Below are 20,671 nucleotides of genomic sequence, written 5' to 3'. Positions count from 1 at the left end.
CCTTCTCGAGAAGTTGTGCATTAACACGCACGTCGTAATAACAACGATCGTACGTCGAAAGGTTCCGGTAGAATCGGTCGGAAAGCAGATACCGTGACTTCAAAAAAATATCAATGACATAATATAACGTACACGACTTAAAAAGTAGTCGTAAACTCTTTCTCTACTTCCGTTTTTACGAGCACCGGAATACGGCTTCATCATATGTTTACTTAGTGTAGCAAGCTAAATCACCTAGAAAAATGTTCGGTAATGTTACACTCGATGAAGGTAGTGAACTGTCGGGTAGAAGATTTAGTTTGTTCCTATCCGGTTCAGTATATAAAAGTCGTAATCTTAAAATCCCCTCCAATACTTATCCGCTACCTGACAACCGCAGAAGTAAAAAAATAATTGCCATCCGCTACAGCGATATGTACCGTACAATTTTAGTCGAAGAAATCTGCCCACGTATTTTTAAAACGCTGGATTACATGGATTACAATGCGCTTTCTTTCTACCGGTAATATCCAGACGGTTAGAGAAATTCCATTTCTTTTCTTATCTGGTGTTGAACCGCTCATTTGGAGTTGCAGGCAATTGAAAAAAAACAAAAAAACACGGGTTTGGTTTATAGATACGATGTCTGTATTTATACAAATAAAAAAACGATAACTAGGGTCGTCCTTGCGCACGTATATGCGAAACTACTGGAGAGATTTTAATAAAATTTTACAGATTTATATTTAGAGGCTCGGTTGTTATCTACAGTTAGAACTATCACGACATTCCTGATGGGGTTGGAAGGACTGCGGATTGTCTAGCCGTTAAATGTACACGGTGTACCGAGGTGTCTTCGAAAGCACGATCTCTTACGCGGCGTCCGTTTGGGCGCATAAATTGGATATGAATTTGTTCAAAATTTAAGAAGTGCCCAGCGCAGAGCCTTAATTGTGAGCTGGTATTTCTAAAATAACCTCCTACGAGGCTACCGCAGTATCGGGAAAGGCTATCCCGATCGATTTAATGGTGAAAGTTCGGGCAGCCATGTGGAGATTGCGAAGAGGCAGGGAGGCCGAGGTATTTGGGATGCGGTTTCGGGCGGGGCCAGCACCGAAACGGAACGCTGATCACAATGCACCGGATCTAAATTTCGCTCGGTTGCTCAACTCCCGTCTGCGGAAGAGGCTGCAGAGCCTCGCGATGGACGCATGTCAGCTGGAACGGGACACCGCCACTAAGGGAAGATCCCTGTACAAGTTTATACGGGATCTGGGGGGACGGTATGCCTCGAGTTCGTTTTTAAGAGCAACGGGTGTTCAAGTGCTCACAAACCGTGTTAATTTGAACCGATATCTGTTTCCGTTCCGCCTGGCAGCTGATCAGCTGTGCGTCTGCGGGGAGCTCCAGTCAAATGAACACCCGATGTTTGACTGCCCTGCTCTTGGGAAGGCCAGAAACCGGGCCGCTCTGAAAATTAGAGATCAAGGGGAAAATTGGCCGCTTACAAACGGCGAGTCGAATGTACCGAGAGCCGCATTGTCGGACCGTGTGGGAGTTTTTGTGCGGTTGCTATGTTCAACCGACATCAGCAGGTTACTTAAGGGAAAGACTCCTAACGCACTGCAGTGGGAAGCTAGCCTTGAGATATTTGGCTGACCACCAGCCAATTAGGGCTCCAAGCGCTTTAATATGCTATATTATCACCGAATCCTTTTGGAAGAACAACTTTAAACGTCTCGTGATCAGCCTGGGTGGGACAAACGACACTCCTCCCGTATTTAGTGTTACGTTGAAGATTACCAAAGCCTTTGATGTCGGTACGTGAAGTTTTCTGGTTCCAAATTTGAGTAAGAGTCTTCTCGACGAATCAGATTTCAAGATTATCTTCAATAGTCGGCGATTTAATGATATCGGTACATAGTACGCATGTACCACGCACATAGTGCAATGTGCTAATATAATATTTATATTAATATTATTTGTATCGTTTATTTATTGTTCACAAATCCAGCTAATTTCTAATATTTTTTCTTTCACGCCGCAGTATAATTATGAAATTTTACAAAGCGAGTCTTTTTACGATTAAATTATTGCCCGTTTGTTTTAAACCGATCAATTACGGCGGGAAGGTTACGATGAATTTTATTATATAGACCAACAGATTTTCTATCATACGATTAAACAAATATTATTAAGACGCTGTAAAAAGGTTATTTATCTGAATTTATATTTTTAACGGTTAACCGTCTCCTTAACACGATACACGGAAGTCGTTCGGTGTAAACATTCTTAACGCTTACATCAACTCGTTCATCGGCTGAGATTTCTACTCGACTTCGAATCTAAAAAAAAGTTAACACGTGTTCCGTGATTGCCCAGATTAAAAACAAGAAGCGTGAAAGTCGGTTTTTATGGAATCGTTTTGTAAAATGTCGGATAGTGCTCGAAGAAAACTAACGGAACCGCAATACGCCAGACAGCACGATTAAGAACTGTAACTGACGGCTAAGCGATTCCCGACGGATTTACCCTGTTTAGACTCATCGATCTAAATAAACTTTTGATTTTCCCAGCAAAGAAGTTAACAGAATCTTTTTTTTATAATAAGCGGTTATTATCGGTTTTTTGTACAGCTAATTAACTACGTGCGTCGATCAAATCGTGGAAGTCTACGTCGAAAAACAGGCTCATGAACGGCAAACGTAGCTGCTATTTTGAGACCCGGCGCAGACTGTGCTCAAAGTTTAAAGTAGCTAAAGCGGTTATGTCGGGACATTTCGCGAAAGCATAATCTAATCTATTTTTGTGAACGATATGAAATATAAAATTCTGCGGTTTTGCCGTTACACAGCACATTGATATATGTATCAAATAAAAAACGAATAAAACCCTTTACTTGGATCTCGATACAAATATTTAATCGTGACCGCGTTAATTGATGTTTACATACACCAGCTGGCGGTTAAGAACGCCATTTCTATATTACGACAGATGTACTCGTACACTGTAAAGGATAAAAATATTTTAAATGTGAATCACTGCCGGCACTTCTCACAATTTATAACCGTATGTGGATATACACATTTGTCGGAAAGCACGAGTATGTAAATGTGCAAACACTTATTAATAATTTTATCTTCCTTCTCGCGGATATCCACTCTAATAAACTAGTTTACTCGATCGTTTTTAGTTTGAAAATAACTTCTCCATAAATAATATTTTGATATCGTTATTGTTACATTTGTAAACTAAACGCTGATGAAACATACGATTTTAAATCGCGTCAGTAAGAAAATTTTGGGAATCGTCGTATAAGAAAAAATGAAAAGAAACGCTGGGAAACCATCTGATTTTTTCAATTTATTCGATTATTTTTAATATAATTTTCTTTGCGGTTCATGAACTAAAATGAAAAGTCGCTATAAACTTTATTATATGACTTCCGAAAAAGAATTGTAATGTATTTAGGGTGTATGAATGTACGTATGTTTGTTTCACCGTAGCAGCTCAACGACTGAACCGATTTAGATATATGACCCCGCATTGGAATCCTTACGTTACCAGGAATGTCATAGGCTATATAAATATGTATATAGCCTATGACATACGAATACACACACACACACACACACACACATATCTATATATGTATATATAGTAGTGGAAATTTGCCTATTGAAGTAAAACCTTTAATGAATTTAATGACCCGTGAACTATGAGCTTCTATCACCGTCTGAGCTGGATTTGAACTGAATGATTCGAATCCATACATTAAATAATATTACAAAAACAATCGAATTAAATTTACATTAAAAATAAACTAATAGTAAATAAATTTAAGAAAAATTCTGTTTAATAGTAATGGGGTTCCCGTGGGGAGATCATGTGAAGCTAGAGAGGCGAGGTAATGCGAGCACCTTGTGCAAGGCTAGATCGATCACCATCATGAACTCCAAACGATAGTCCGATTTTCGAAATTCAAACGGAATATAATGCTAGTGTAATACAAGATCATGATGGAACCAAACCAGAACAAAAATTAACTGATGTAATCAGAAATGGACCTCCTTAACGCTGCATAGCATACGAACGTAATGTTTATAAAGCTGCTATGTTACTAGAAATATTAATATTAAAAGCATATCCTCAGATACCTCCTCTATGAATCATGAGACCTTGCCGTTGGTGAGGGGGCTTGAGTGCTCAGGGATACAGAGTAGCTGGACCGAAGGTGCAACCATATCGGAGAGGTATCTGTTGAGAGCCAGACTAAGGAATGATTCCTGAAAGAGGGCAGCAGCTCTTTCAGTAGTTGTTAGGGGCATGAGTCACAATGACTTAAACGGCCGTATCAACATCACAGTCAACACTCAGTCCTCTGAGTACTGCGCAGCTCAAAGCAATGGAAAACTACAGCTGCTTTTTTTCCAAGAAAATGTGGCTCTCTGCATTTTCACATAGCAATAATGGAGGCGCCTTCCTTGGTAAAATATTCCGGAGGTAAAATAGTCCCCCGTTCGGATCTCCGGGTGGGGACTACTAAGGAAGGGGTCACCAGAAAATTAAAAAATAACATTCTACGAGTCGGAGCATGGAATGTTAGAAGCTTAAAAAAGGTTGGTAGGCTAGAAAATTTAAAAAGGGAAATGGATAGGGTGAATGTGGATATAGTAGGAATTAGTGAGGTTCGGTGGGAAGAGGAAGGCGACTTTTGGTCAGGTGATTTTAGAGTAATTAACTCAGCGTCAAATAATGGGCAGGCAGGAGTAGGTTTCGTGATGAACAAGAAGATAGGGAGGAGAGTGGAGTATTTCAAAACGCATAGCGATAGAATCATTGTAATAAGGATAAAATCAAAACCTAAACCGACAACGATTGTTAACGTTTATATGCCTACAAGCGCCCATGATGATGATGAGGTAGAGTGTGTATACGAAGAGATTGATGAAGCAATTAAACACGTAAAAAGAGATGAAAATTTAATAATAGTTGGAGATTGGAATGCAAGCATTGGAAAAGGCAAGGAACGAAATATAGTGGGTGAATACGGGCTGGGCAAAAGGAATGAAAGAGGGGACCGACTTATAGAGTTTTGCACGAAGTATAATTTAGTAATTGCCAACACCCAATTTAAAAATCATAATAGAAGAATATACACTTGGAAAAAGCCAGGCGATACTGCAAGGTATCAGATAGATTATATCATGGTTAAGCAAAGATTTAGAAATCAACTCGTTGACTGCAAAACTTACCCTGGAGCAGACATTGATAGCGACCATAATTTGGTGATAATGAAATGTAGATTGGGGTTTAAAAACCTGAAGAAAAGTTGTCAGATGAATCGGTGGAATTTAGAGAAGCTTGAGGAAGAGGAGGTAAAGAAGATTTTTGAGGAGGACATCGCAAGAGGTCTGAGTAAAAAAGATAAGGTAGAAAATGTAGAAGAAGAATGGGAGAATGTTAAAAAGGAAATTCTTAAATCAGCAGAAGCAAACTTAGGCGGAATAAAGAGAACCGGTAGAAAACCTTGGGTTTCAGACGATATATTGCAGCTGATGGATGAACGTAGAAAATATAAGAATGCTAATGATGAAGAAAGTAAAAGGAACTATCGGCAATTAAGAAATGCTATAAATAGGAAGTGCAAACTGGCGAAAGAAGAGTGGATTAAAGAAAAGTGTTCAGAAGTGGAAAGAGAAATGAACATTGGTAAAATAGACGGAGCATACAGGAAAGTTAAGGAAAATTTTGGGGTACATAAATTAAAATCTAATAATGTGTTAAACAAAGATGGTACACCAATATACAATACGAAAGGTAAAGTCGATAGATGGGTGGAATATATTGAAGAGTTATACGGAGGAAATGAATTAGAAAATGGTGTTATAGAGGAAGAAGAGGAAGTTGAGGAGGATGAAATGGGAGAAACAATACTGAGATCTGAATTTAAGAGAGCATTAAAAGATTTAAATGGCAGAAAGGCTCCTGGAATAGACGGAATACCTGTAGAATTACTGCGCAGTGCAGGTGAGGAAGCGATTGATAGATTATACAAACTGGTGTGTAATATTTATGAAAAAGGGGAATTTCCGTCAGACTTCAAAAAAAGTGTTATAGTTATGATACCAAAGAAAGCAGGGGCAGATAAATGTGAAGAATATAGAACAATTAGTTTAACTAGTCATGCATCAAAAATCTTAACTAGAATTTTATACAGAAGAATTGAGAGGAGAGTGGAAGAAGTGTTAGGAGAAGACCAATTTGGTTTCAGGAAAAGTATAGGGACAAGGGAAGCAATTTTAGGCCTCAGATTAATAGTAGAAGGAAGATTAAAGAAAAACAAACCAACATACTTGGCGTTTATAGATCTAGAAAAGGCTTTCGATAACGTAGATTGGAATAAAATGTTCAGCATTTTAAAAAAATTAGGGTTCAAATACAGAGATAGAAGAACAATCGGTAACAGTTACCGGAACCAAACAACAACAGTAATAATTGAAGAACATAAGAAAGAGCCGTAATAGGAAAGGGAGTCCGACAAGGATGTTCCCTATCTCCGTTGCTTTTTAATCTTTACATGGAACTAGCAGTTAATGATGTTAAAGAACAATTTAGATTCGGAGTAACAGTACAAGGTGAAAAGATAAAGATGCTACGATTTGCTGATGATATAGTAATTCTAGCCGAGAGTAAAAAGGATTTAGAAGAAACAATGAACGGCATAGATGAAGTCCTACGCAAGAACTATCGCATGAAAATAAACAAGAACAAAACAAAAGTAATGAAATGTAGTAGAAATAACAAAGATGGACCACTGAATGTGAAAATAGGAGGAGAAAAGATTATGGAGGTAGAAGAATTTTGTTATTTGGGAAGTAAAATTACTAAAGATGGACGAAGCAGGAGCGATATAAAATGCCGAATAGCACAAGCTAAACGAGCCTTCAGTAAGAAATATAATTTGTTTACATCAAAAATTAATTTAAATCTCAGGAAAAGATTTTTGAAAGTGTATGTTTGGAGTGTCGCTTTATATGGAAGTGAAACTTGGACAATCGGAGTATCTGAGAAGAAAAGATTAGAAGCTTTTGAAATGTGGTGCTATAGGAGAATGTTAAAAATCAGATGGGTGGATAAAGTGACAAATGAAGAGGTATTGCGGCAAATAGATGAAGAAAGAAGCATTTGGAAAAATATAGTTAAAAGAAGAGACAGACTTATAGGCCACATACTAAGGCATCCTGGAATAGTCGCTTTAATATTGGAAGGACAGGTAGAAGGGAAAAATTGTGTAGGCAGGCCATGTTTGGAGTATGTAAAACAAATTGTTGGGGATGTAGGATGTAGAGGGTATACTGAAATGAAACGACTAGCACTAGATAGGGAATCTTGGAGAGCTGCATCAAACCAGTCAAATGACTGAAGACAAAAAAAAAAAATCCTCAGATAAAAATATGTTCATAGGTATATTACACACAACTGCCCAAAAAGGAGAATGTATTTAGGGTGTGTGTGTACATATATATGTGTGTTTCTTTCACCGTAGCAGCTCAACGGCTGAACCGATTTAATGTGTAACTCCGTGTTGGAATCCTTATGTTACTGGGAGTGCTATAGGCTGTATAAATTTGTGTGTATATATATATATATATATGTAAAAAATCTAAAAAAATTATACTTTATACAAAACGGTCACCTGCACGCTCTTTAATTATCCTATATGAAAGAGCAATGGCTTTTTTGGCAGTTGTGTTTTTAATCTTTAATATTTATCTTGTTTTGTAAACGCAATAAAAAATAAATGTCATTTGAATTTTCATTAGCCGGATCACAGTCTACTTTACGCATATAATAAACTTGTTTAATATATTTAAATTTAAGTTAAAACTTAGTTTATAATTAAATGCGCATGCATTAAAAGAAACGCACGTAGGTAAGACTATTACAGACATTACGAACAGCTATCATAGAAAGCCTAGGGGCATTGAATTTATAAAAATTAGCCGTATATAAAAATATTTATTAAATGAATAGTTTCTTTTTCATTATTAATACAAATTGTCAAACGATAAGCCACATAACAAACGCATATATATATATATATATATATATATAAATCCTATAATATTAAGTTAAGGATTTTGATTACGCAGCAGGAAGTTTATTAGAAGAGTACGTTTGTTTCTTTCTTACTTTTAAGCGGCGTTGAAGTTCTGAAAAAACAATTAAAAAATTAAGCGAAGAAATGTTACAAAGAATGAAAATCAAATAAAACTTATTAGAAACCGTAATCGTTCAGATGGAGGATTATAAAACACGAAGTACAAGTAAAAGCGAGATAAAATTCCGAAAATCATGCAAAAAACACAAAATATTATTTTTAGTACTATTATATGTGTTACGAGGGTAATAAGCAAAAGCATTGTGCCGTCAACTAACTGTAAAGGACTACTTGATGTTGTATTCTCAACTGACGTCTGTGCTAATAACGGTCCAGATGTGATTTGCACCATTTGTCTGACCCTAGCAGCGGCCCTTAATCTAGCTTCTTCAATTTCTTGTATACTTAATCCAGCGCTACTCTGTACACCTTCCGCTGAACCAGATTGTTGTAACCGATTATCCGTATCACCTTCACCGTCTTCATTATCTGTTAAAAAAAAAATAAGTCTATAAAAATATATTTTTTAAAATACAGATTTAATTCTACGATAATATTTTTACCTAGAATTCTTTTTTTTGTAAAACTGGAGCCGTATATACAACCGACTCGTTGTTTCATAATAGAAGGGGTGCTGAACATCCGAGTATTTCTTACGAGTGTTACCAAAGTATCCGATGTAGTAAAGAAACGACTGACTTTCCTAATAGGCTGCTTTGTTAAACAGAACAAAGTATCATCGATAGCAGGGTTCAACATCGCTCGCTTGCATTACATTCGGTTCGATGAAGAGAGCAACAGGAGAGGCCTATCCCTGATTTTACCTGAAACTTTCGACGGTGAAAGATATTTACATTTCTTGACGGCTGATCTTCCACTTTTGCTCAAATATTTGTCGCTAAAAACACGAAACAAAATGTAGTTCGTTCCGGAACGGAGGGTCCGGTTCGTAAGAGATTACAAACTAGAAATCGCCTAAACAAAGCGTATCTAAACTGATGGATCGATTCAGGAGGCTCAGTAGCTTGGCCTGCAAAGTCTTTCGATCTCAATCCTCTTCGTTTTTCTTATAGGGCCGTTTAAAGACACTTGTATTCGAAATCCCGTGGGTATCATAGAATAATTGCGCACAAGAATTCTCAACGGGATCGAGAAGATTCGAAAGACACCCGGAGTACGATAGCCTATGAAAAAATGCCTGGATGCATGTATTTTGAATGACAGCCGCCCTTTTGAACAGCTACTGCAGTTTCTTTACGAAACTTTTATTGTGTTTAAATAAATTTTAACTAAAAAAAAAAAACAAACAGTTTGTCAGTAACCGATACTGTTCATTAAACGAAAAACGTGTAATGCAAATTATTTTTCAATATTATTTATTATAATATTTTCACGACTTCAATAATATTTTCAGTATTATTATTAATTATTATAATTTATTACACGATAACATTAATAAAAGTATTCCGGTTGAGTTGAGATCGTGTTGAATTATTTAATTTTATTTGGGAGAAAATAAAATTGGTTTTTTAAACTTAAGGGACTCACATGAAGAATTTTTCCATAACTTTGTTATTTATAAGAAATTATTGTTATAAATCATAATAATAATAATAATAATAATAATAATAATAATAATAATAATAATAATAATAATGATAAAAAATTTACATTAATTATTATTATTAAATTTTAACAAATAAGGTGTCACTTTATTTGTCTTAAAACGCTTAACATCTTTTTGTTAGCGGCTAACATTTCTCTGCACCAACGATCGCAAAGATATTAACAATTAAAATATTTACATGCCCGTAGTTTTGAAATAGATGGAGAAATCAAATACGTTATTTTTATACAAGTAAATCTGTGTTTGTCGCATCAAATAATGATTTGTGCTCAGCGGAATTCCGAAATATCAAAACTTCTTTGTAAGTACAAAAATTTCAGTATATTAGTTTTTCTTAATATTAAGTAATTATTACCTCATATTACGGTCTGGTATATAAGTATTGTTGCTCAAAATCCGTTATATTCCCGCAACGCTTAATAACACGTTGAGCATGTAATAATCTAACCAAACTTAACCTACCTCGCTTCGCTCACTAATCTTGACTAGCGAGCGTAGGTTAAGTTTGGTTAGATTATATTTATAATTTTATATATATATATATTTATGAGCGAGTTTATGCTTAATTGCGTGTCCCGCTCCAATAGGGTTGGCGGGGTAAGATATATATAAATAAAGATTGTATTTAATTTTATTTATTTATTTTCTTATTCCAATATAGCGTTTCAGTGGCGCCATCTAAGAACTAACTAACTAATTATTGGTCGACAGGCTATTAAGCGGGCATGTAACTGATTTTGAGGTCAGTTGTCAGAAGAAAACCGTATCTCATAATTAAATAGTTACAATGTCTAAATTTGATTTTCAGTCCTCGAGAGCTGTAAGCTACGTGCAGCTAAAGCGTGATGACAAAATATGTACAGTCAAATATAAAATAAGCCCGGGAACATAAAGTTCGTGCGAAATTGTATACGGTTTGTTAAATAAATATTTACACGGTTTTATCGGTAGTACTTTCACACTGAGGCGCTACACAGTACTTGTAAAACTTGGAATTCATTTTTGATTTGGTAATTTTCGAAACGCCTGAAACATTCCATTTTATCTGATTGTTTTATAAGGCGTGACGTCAAACGAGAGGCCACGACAGTTTGGTTCGTTGTAGAGGAAAATTTTAACCGGTTTATAAAAATGCAAAATACATCGCTTAAATGATCGTTTACGTGTTATAATGTTTATATTTTAATAAAATAGACCGAGAGGCGTAATATAAACCGGTTTCTCAGAAACAGTCGACTAGCCCGTTGCAAATCTACGGATTACGGTAACTCGAACACTGATGACAATAATTAAGGTAAATACCTACCGCAATTTCGATATTTTTAATTAAATATTTACAGTACAGACTGATTAAAAATTATGTTATACTTTCAATCTTTTACGGTTATTTTGTTTATGAAATGCAAAATTTCTGAACAAATTAATGAAAAAAGTCGATATAAACATCGGTCCAGCAGCGCTTAATTTATAGCTATCGAAAAACTTGTTTTAGCAATAACATACGTTTTGATAAAACATTTATTTATGTAGAGATATAACGGATTGAAAAATAAACATGGCCGCCATTTTGTAATTTGCAAAGGTATTTAAATCCTGATTTTTTGGTAATTTTAAAACTTTATTACCAAATAAATATTAATGCGATTCCTCTATCCAAACTTGAGATATAAATTTTTATATAAAAATAAAAAAATACCGGACGGGGGAGAACGAAGAAGAAATTGCCATTTTTCCTAAGGATATTTTTCGTTTAGTTTTACAAGTAGAATCCGAAAATGTATAGCCAGCCCACCATTTTAGAAACACTTTGTATATAAATAAGATTACAGTAAAACTTTCAGCGTAAGGAATTAAGAGGTAGGATAGTTAATGGTAATTTAAAAATTCAGGTAATGAAGGAATACATAAAAATCGATCAGGTTTTTAAATTTACTGCTAATTTACAATGTAATTTAAACATTAAAAATGTATTCTTTAAACCATCTGTAACAAATATTTCTATAAGCAAAAAAAAAAGGGTGTTGCACTAAACCTGCAATCTTATTATTTAAGGAATACATTTTTAAGAAGATGAAGGCAAATTATCTATTCCGTTTTAATTTTCAAATATATGTAAATAATGTGTAAATGAATTTCATATTTGCGTAACGCATTAACCGTTAATAAAATGACAAAGTAGATTTAATATTAGTATAATATCCTGGAAAATGTTTAAACATTTTAAATAAGCCCGTTATATTAAAGTCGTTCAAAAATGTGTACCGCGAAAGAAATGATACAACATTTGTGCCGTTAAGCGAGAATTTTTATAAAATGATATGTTGATTTGAAGTGAAGTAAGTTAATGATATATGTTAAAAGACAATGTTAGCCTTTTTTTACGAAGAGTTATTACGCTGTGAACTTAAGTAGCGATCTAAATTAAGATCATACCTTCGTGTCTTCATTTTTTCGAAATAAATCTTTATTCAAGCGTTAACCGTTATGCAGCTTCATATACAGAATCGATTTAAATATTAAGCTATATATTTCGTACGTTCGTATAATAATTAAAATAATTTTAATCATCGACCGCATCGCTGCAAACTAGACATTGTAGAGCAATACTACGTCAAAAAATGACGTAGAATTACTTTAAACTAAGAAATATCAAAACGCTTACTAAGGCCCGTTTTTTCTAACAATAGATTAATCGCCATCGGAATGGGAACGAACCCAAATAATTTTATTTTAAAATTAATATAAAATTTAAGTTTACTTACTGTGATAATATGAGTATTATTTAAACAATAATATTCCGCTTATAAATTATACTTGTGTACTTCCGCCGATAAAAATTTTATATACGGTTAGAGAGAAATCACTGCGATCTGGTAGTAATTCCAGCTGCTAGTCGATACCATAGCTATTTTCCACTCGATCTAAAACACCTTAGTTTTACGATTTTATTCGGCTCTTGTAGATTTTGTAAAATATTTCTCTAAAATTTACGAGATAAGGAATTTATTACCCTTGACAAAATCGCCTTCTTTGTTTAGGAGCTACGTACTCCATTTTGAATAAAGATGGTAATAAAACATCGCTTCCGACAGAAAGGGCTACTCTCATTCGTCGCTTTACAGTAACGATTATCATTTTGACCTGCCGTAAAATACAAGCGGTACTAGTCAGAATCTTTCACTGAGAGAAATGATGCTCGTTATAGAGTAAAAGTGTAGAGTATAAATGTAAAATTATAGCGTAGAAATGAGCTTATTATAGAGGTTGACTCTCGATCAACCTACTAATGAACTAGTGAAAGAAGGCGAAAAGAAACCGCTTCACTTCTCAATTTCTTGAATAATTTCGACGAGAAGCTCGTCGAAATTATCTCTCCGGTTACGGAAAAATGAAGCGGTTACCTTATAAATAAAATGTAACGTACCGATGTTAGAGCTGAGAAGTGGAATTTTTTTTTTTAGTTTTAAGTTTTTAGATGATTAAATTGTTCTAAGTAAACGCAAAAATTAAAATAACGTTAATTTAACGACAGAATTTAAACGTGAAACAGTTACTCTGAAAGCTAGTCGAAATAAATGTTTGATCGTAAACGCATGTAAATTTTAATCCTTAATCGTACTAAGATTAGTTATTACAATTCTTATGAGTATAGATTTTAAAAACGGCGAAGGCAACCGGAAAAGAATCAGTTTAATATAACGTTCGGTGTAAATAAATAGTATGTTTTTAAAAGTAATTTCATAAGTTTTGTAAAAGCTAAAAGCCGACAGTCGATATTTATAAAGATTGTGTTTTTGTGTAACTTAAAGGTATACGGAAAGATTGCAGTAATAAAAAAATGTGTTTTTATTTAATCGTAAATTATAAATGTATCGCCTCGCGCCCTCAATCCACCCTTGAGGGTCCCCCATGCCATCATCGGAACACCCCGACTCAATGTTCTTGAATGCAGACGAGCCAGGACGGCCTAGGCAAGAGGGCTACCTCCCGTCACTACACGTGTCACGCTTCGAGACTTCCATATTTAAATGAAATACCTCTTAGAGATTCTTTTATCACAGCTTTAAATTTTTCACTTTTCCAGACTTCCAAGAAGTTTACTGGCGTGTAAAAATGCAACTATCTTTTCTTCATTTCCATTATCCAGATCAGCAGTAATATCATTTCTAAGACGGAACCTCTTTCTGAGGTCCTCATATATGGTACACTCTTCTATTAGATGCTTGACTGTCAGTGTTTTATTACAAACACCGCACATTGGTCTTTCTTCGCCGGTTAACAAATATGAATTTGTTAATCGCGTGTGACCGATTGTAAGTCTGGTCACAGCTACTTGTTCACGGCGAGTCAACTTAAAGTCGCTTTTCCATTTATATGGAGAAGTTTTCACAGAGTTTAATTTGGTATTTAAACTCCTCCAATCAGTACTCCATTTGTTTCTTACTATGTTAGTTAGACGATTTTTAACATCTGCCACTCTTACAGGAAATGCATCTAAATTATCGCAGACTGTTGCCTTTCTGGCAGCTTCGCAGCTTTACGATTCTCGGCCCCGACCTTTGGAACGCCGTCTACGATGGCTTGCTGAGGCTGGAGATGCCTGAAGAATCTGCCTTGGTTGGGTACGCTGACGACGTTGCGCTACTTGTCGCAGACCGCGACGTGGAGCGCGCCCAACTGAGGCTCAGTCGGGTCATGCACAGAGTCGGTGCCTGGCTGGACGATCATGGATTGTCTCTAGCCCTCAGCAAAACGAAGATCGTAGTTCTCACGAAGAAACGTATCGACACCCTTCTCTCCGTCCCGTGTACGGGACGACGCTGAGCACACCTTTTTCAAATATGCTCGGTGGGCGGCAGATCGAGGGACACTACAGGCGGATCACGGAGAACTGAGTCCCCACAACGTGGTTGCGATGATGCTCCGTGACCTGAGCGGCTGGGAAAGTGTAGCCCGATTCGTCGGCAACATACTCAGGGCCAAAAAGGTGACCTGGATAGTCCTGAAAATTAGGTAGCACCTAACAGGCTAGTATAGGAGGACTCGACCGGAAGTAATGTGTTAAACGGTTCCGGGTCGAGTCCTGGTAGAAAGGGGGGTGGTTTTAGTCGGTAGTCTGCTGATAGTGATTGGATAATACCATCAGCGGGAGCCCGACACTCCGTACCTAAATGCATTTCCACCTCCCTCCTCAAAAAAAAGAAAGAAAAAAAAGAAAATTATTATTATTATTATCATGTTATTTTCTAAATTTGAGAGTAATAATTGGTATTTATTATATATCTTTACGGTTTTTAGTCTTTTACTATCTCTTGAACGCCAAACACGCGACAATATTACATATAGATGTAAATTTTTAATTAAATCGATTAGTTCTTTTTCTATATGTTAATTATTTTTGTTTTAAACGGTATGACAAACATCTCAATCCATATTAATATAAAATTTACATGTTTTACTTCCTCTTGTTTTCTATTAATCTGGTACATTGCAATGTTTTTTTATCATTCATGTGTCAGATACACGCCGATCGAATAAGAGTAAGAGCAGAATTTTGATTAAGGGGAACTACTTAAATATGCGTTGTTAAAATTTTAGAAAAATCATTAATTATTTTCCACGTGTAGGTTCACAAAGCGACTGATTCTGTTTTCTCAGTGTATAAAATAAAACAAATTTTTTTTTTAATCGAATAATTGTACTTAACCAGTACAAAATATAATTCTAATAATGAATGTAATTTTTAAAAAAATCTGATGCGGAAACTACATGAAATCCTTGTACATCTATTAAATTACATATTTTCACTTTTTTTCATATTTTTTTTTATTATTGAATTATTATTTAATGTAAATTGTTTTTACAGTCACATTATTAATAAATCAATATATTTAAATTTAAAAAAAAAAAAAAATGAAATCGGATTCTCGTCGCTGTGCTTTTCTCTTCTAGGATCCAAATATTTCATTAATTAAAGTTGTATTGAGCTACAACTCTGGAACCGATGAAAATAAGTACTACTTATGATATATTGTTGAAAAGTTCTCGATGAGGGCTTATTACTGCAGTTGAGAAACAGTCTAAAATCCTTTTTTTTTAATTTTCTACTTTTTTTTTGGACGCTTTTGGTCTAGTCGATTGCAATCTAAAGGGGAGGTGCACAACTAGTTGTTACAACAGTCCTAAATCCAGAATTTCAACATTCTACGGCTTATCGTTTTTGAGTTATGCGAGATACGTTCGTACTTACAAACGCCAAGCCGAAACTAGTCAAAATGGATATTTCCGTTGAAATCGGAATACCGAAATTTTTTCGCGATTACAACAAATAGTTATGCGGTCAGTACATTAAATAAGGAAGGAAGGCCCGTTAGAGTCAAAGGACACTCTCCTGGACTAAGTTATACTTAGTTGTGGGTCGGGCCCATAGGAGGGGGATGATGACGATGATAATAATAAAAAGAGAAGAATAATAATCGTATCACTCGTTGGAAATCTGCAAGACGATCTTTAAAATTACTGCTTCTGATTGATAATTTACACTTTTTTTAGAAAAGGTCAATAACAGACTCTTACCTATCGGTTGTTGGCGTAATACTCACCCTTAAAACGTTTTAGACTTTATGCAACAAACTATACGACTTCGAGTTAGGTTTAAAAGAATCGAGCTAAATTCTACAGTTTATAACTTCTCACGATTCTAATTCCTTTATCGGAAAGGAAGTAATCGAAAACGGATTTTTGGTACGTTATAAATTACAATACTGTAATAATAAATGCACGGAACGTCGTTAACCTCGCTTGTTAAAACGAACCGCATGCTACTAGAATTTTAACAAAAATAACTACGTGAAGGCCATTTCAGAGAAGTAAAAACAATTGAAATATCAACCGGTATTTTGAAGATATATACTGCATTTTGAAAGTGCAAAAGAGGGAGGATATTCAACCGACTGCTGCAATAAAAATACCGGTTGTAACAGAAAAGTGCGTACGTCTGTTGCTACGGTAACAAAATGACGTCACCCTTTCTCTCTTCCCCACCCGACTTAAACTATGAGGCTGTCTTGAGCGATGGAATCTTTTGTTACAATAACAGCTTAAATAGGTGTGATATGTGACCAAGGATAAAAATACTGTGAAAAGAATAGTTTTATATACGTGATTTTGATATATTTGTTTATTTTTTATACATGTCTGTATAAAAAAAATACATGTGTGTATTTACCGGTTAAACTATACGATGGATTGACATCAAATATTCAAGAGACTTCTCCATTCCATTTTGTTCTATCGTAACGTATTTTTCACATTGTACATGGCCAGTTATTCTTATCTTTATTTCTCCGTATAGGTTTTATATTTTAAATTTACCTCCGTAGCGTGTGTGAAAATCTCGGTCAGGCATGGCATTTTCACACACGCTACAAATCATTCATCTCATCCTCTGCAGTAATGCTTAACTGTGGACTCGGAAGTTAAAAAAAAAAAATTTACCTCCGTGGAGGAAATACAGCTGATATCGACGGGAAAGGTTGTCTGCATAGGAGCTCTGTGATTATATATTTTGGTATTTTTCGTTGTTACTTACGGTTTTTGATTTCTTAAGTTTTTTATTCGGGGATTTACGTTTGAGTTAGGTTGTTTTAGTTTAGTTGTTCTGCTTTGTCGGTTTAAAATTATTTTTTTTTTACAATTTTGAACTTAGCCTAGCGTCACTAGGGGCTTGTTTATACAGCTGTAAGTCTGTTTACATTCGTAAGTTTGTTTACATAGGGTTATTTATATTTCGACATAGAAACTTTTACTGTTAATCTGGCCGACCCTCATCGGTCGAAGGAGATGGCCCTACCAGAAGAGGAGAGGTTGAGTTGCACAGTGAACAGTGGACTTTGCACGGGCAGAGCGAAAAACGTTTTCACTCTAACTACACTCCATTTGAAACACTGCTACTTGATAACACGTTTATTTTACTTTCGTATAGTTACGATATACGAAGCGGTAAGAGATCTATGATTAAACAGTAAAAACATCAACACGACGACTCAAGAAAGCTAGACGATTGACAATAGAAAACTTCACGACGACTGATACTTATTTCTTTACTTTTTATTCAGGAATTAACGCGTTAAAAAAAAATTAATTAATTAGTCCTTATATTTCTTAAATTATGAACAAAATAAGACGGTTCAGGAAATACGTGTAAATTGAACCGCAGTAAAACCTCTATATTACGTTAATATAGCGAGTAAATTCAACTAACTGTTATTTCAAAATGTCCGCTAAATTATGCAATTTTCACAATAAACAATTATTTTTTCGATCGTTTTCAATATGTCTTTTTTGTTGATCCTAAAAGTGCGTGAACAAAATCAGGATTCGATATAAAAATTGATCAAAATTCCGGGAATTATTATCGCGAAAACGGGTTTTAAAATTTTCTGTCGTTTTTTGTCGATTATTCGATTAGGGCAGGTTTAACGAAGTGAAAATTACTTCGTTCCGTATGTCGATTATACTTCATTAACGTTAAAAGTTAGGCCGACTTAATGACTAACAGGCGTGCAAAATCGAGCGGTACGTGGTATCAAAGATACTGAAGAGTTAGAGAAGATTTGAAGCAAAAGTAGTTTTAGAGGTTAAAACTAAAGAAAAGAACAGAACAGAGTTTCTAATATAAACAATCTTCTTTAGTCGATTAACCTTTCCCAACGTTTTATGATACGGCATAAAAACAGAAATAGCAGCAGTGGTATAAGGAGAAGGGAATTTAATATTAGTCTTAAATATATGTAAATTCAGCTTACAGTTAAGGTTTTACTCGAATCAAAATTTAAAACCGCGTACTTTTTTTTTAATCGTTGCAATTTAAATTAAATTTAAGTAGTTAAGGCGTTGTGCAGGTAGCGTGAAAAACCTTTTCGCTCCGCTATATAATGTAAATCGTTAACTTAAATTTAAATACTGCTACATGGTAACACGTTTATTTTATTTCGAATAGTTACGGTATTTATTTGTTTGCCCTTTCTAAATGTTAACGAGTAATAAATTTATATATAATGATAGTTGTAGTTTGAGAGCTGAAATTATTTATTAGTAAGCAATGGAAAAGAATTGTTGGAAAAGTCACTTTTTTTTATTAAAATCCAAAATAATTATAAAATGCAGCAAAGAAGAAACAGATAAGTATGTTGAATATAACGAGTGTGTGTTTATATATATATATATATATATATATATATATATATAATTAGATTAGAAAACATGAAAACGATCAAAAAGTTTTATAAAGAATGTTTTTTAATAATAAAACAAATACCACTTCGATTGTTAGACAGTATTAACGTCAGCAAACACTGAGGAAATATTAAAAGAAAGAAGAAAAATGGAAAAGCGATGAAGAAATAATAGTCTGTATTAATTAAAAACCAAAAAAATACTTAGGAACATTATAAAACAGTATTTCTAAAATTTTTTATAGAATTTTTTTTTTGTCTTCAGTCATTTGACTGGTTTGATGCAGCTCTCCAAAATTCCCTATCTAGTGCTAGTCGTTTCATTTCAGTATACCCTCTACATCCTACATCCCTAACAATTTGTTTTAGATATTAACCTTTTTTAAACTTCTAACATTCCACGCTCCGACTCGTAGAATGTTATTTTTTAATTTTCCGGTGACCTCTTCCTTAGTAGTCCCCACCCGGAGATGGAAGGTGTAAATTTAGTTTAAAAACATACAAACTACCGAAATCTCCGACTTAGATGTCTTTTATCTGTCCACCCGCTGATAATAATTAATAAATAGTAAATCCTTCTTCAAACGCTACAAAAAAATACATTCTATAGATCGTGTCAATTTAAGATAAATTATGAATATAATAACAAATTATAAGATAAAAGTAAATCTGTTTAAACGTTAAGTCGATATTAATTACTTAGAAACCCGGTGAAATAACGTTAAAATAAATACATTAAATACAAAAGGTTACTAAAATAATTTACAATTCAAAAGCCGCCGTACAAAATTATTTTAAGCGCATATTTACGCATATATTTAACTTATTTATTGTACTTGTTGGGATGCAGATAAATCGCGGTTTTGTTTTGTTTTTATCAGTATAAAAACAAAACCAAAAGATTAAGTAATACTAATAAAAACAAAGTCTACTGTCGGTTAGGTTGCTGTCTTACAGGGGATAAATTTTGTTTTTATTAGTATTACTTAAAAATTCATCGACAGAGTAATATTGTTCCTGTAAAAAATATTCTTTAATTCTATTTCAAATAAATCGGAGGGAAGATTTGCATTGTACTTGTCTAGAAGCAGACGGGACCTGCAGCGCTCCACCAGTTTGAGCACCTCGCCCGGTATGCTGTCGGGACCGGAGGCTTTTCTGGCTTCCTCCAGCTCCTACATCGAGAAGAGCGGAAACTCACCCAAATCGCCGAAGTCCACTCGGCACGAACGGAGCGGTCCAGAAACATCGCTTTAACAACACGCTCGGCTTTAGCCTCGTATAGCGGTGCTGGCGATCGCGAGACTCCCGATCACCGTTTTACTATTTTGTAACCCGGCTCCCAAGGGTCTGAGTCCACGGTCTCCATCGGTTCTCGCAAGCAGCGTGCCTTGCTCCTGTTGCTGATGGTCCGACGGGCCGCTTCTTCACCGCCTTTTGCTCAGCCGACCTGGCGTTCGCATTCGTGCGATTTCTTGCACGTTACGCCATTCGTCTCGGCCGAATGCCGAGTTACTGATTGCACTCTCGGTGCAACCAGAAATCTCCGGTGTCCACCGGTACAGGGGTCGCTTCCGGTTCCTCGACCCCCCGTGGGTCATGGAGGCGACGCATACAGGAGCGACCACCACGGTCGAAGAAACCACAGCTTCAGCGTCAGGGGCT

General features: G+C 35.2%; 1 protein-coding gene across 2 annotated transcripts in view; it reads right to left on the bottom strand.

The window, feature by feature from the left end:
• The window catches only part of tow (target of wingless repressor), a 135,570-nt gene that overhangs the window by 50,649 nt on the left and 64,250 nt on the right, over positions 1-20,671 (bottom strand). The window contains exon 2 of one of the 2 annotated variants that reach the window (XM_075371736.1): positions 8,422-8,632. In XM_075371736.1, the coding sequence (XP_075227851.1) occupies positions 8,422-8,632 (211 nt within the window). The remainder of the gene's footprint in view (positions 1-8,421; positions 8,633-20,671) is intronic. The other variant, XM_075371738.1, reaches the window with a different exon arrangement.

Source organism: Lycorma delicatula, chromosome 7, assembly GCF_047948215.1.
Source record: "Lycorma delicatula isolate Av1 chromosome 7, ASM4794821v1, whole genome shotgun sequence".
Classification (NCBI taxonomy): domain Eukaryota; kingdom Metazoa; phylum Arthropoda; class Insecta; order Hemiptera; family Fulgoridae; genus Lycorma; species Lycorma delicatula.
The sequence above is the reverse complement of the archived record's forward strand: the minus strand, read 5'-3'. Positions and strand labels throughout refer to the sequence as shown.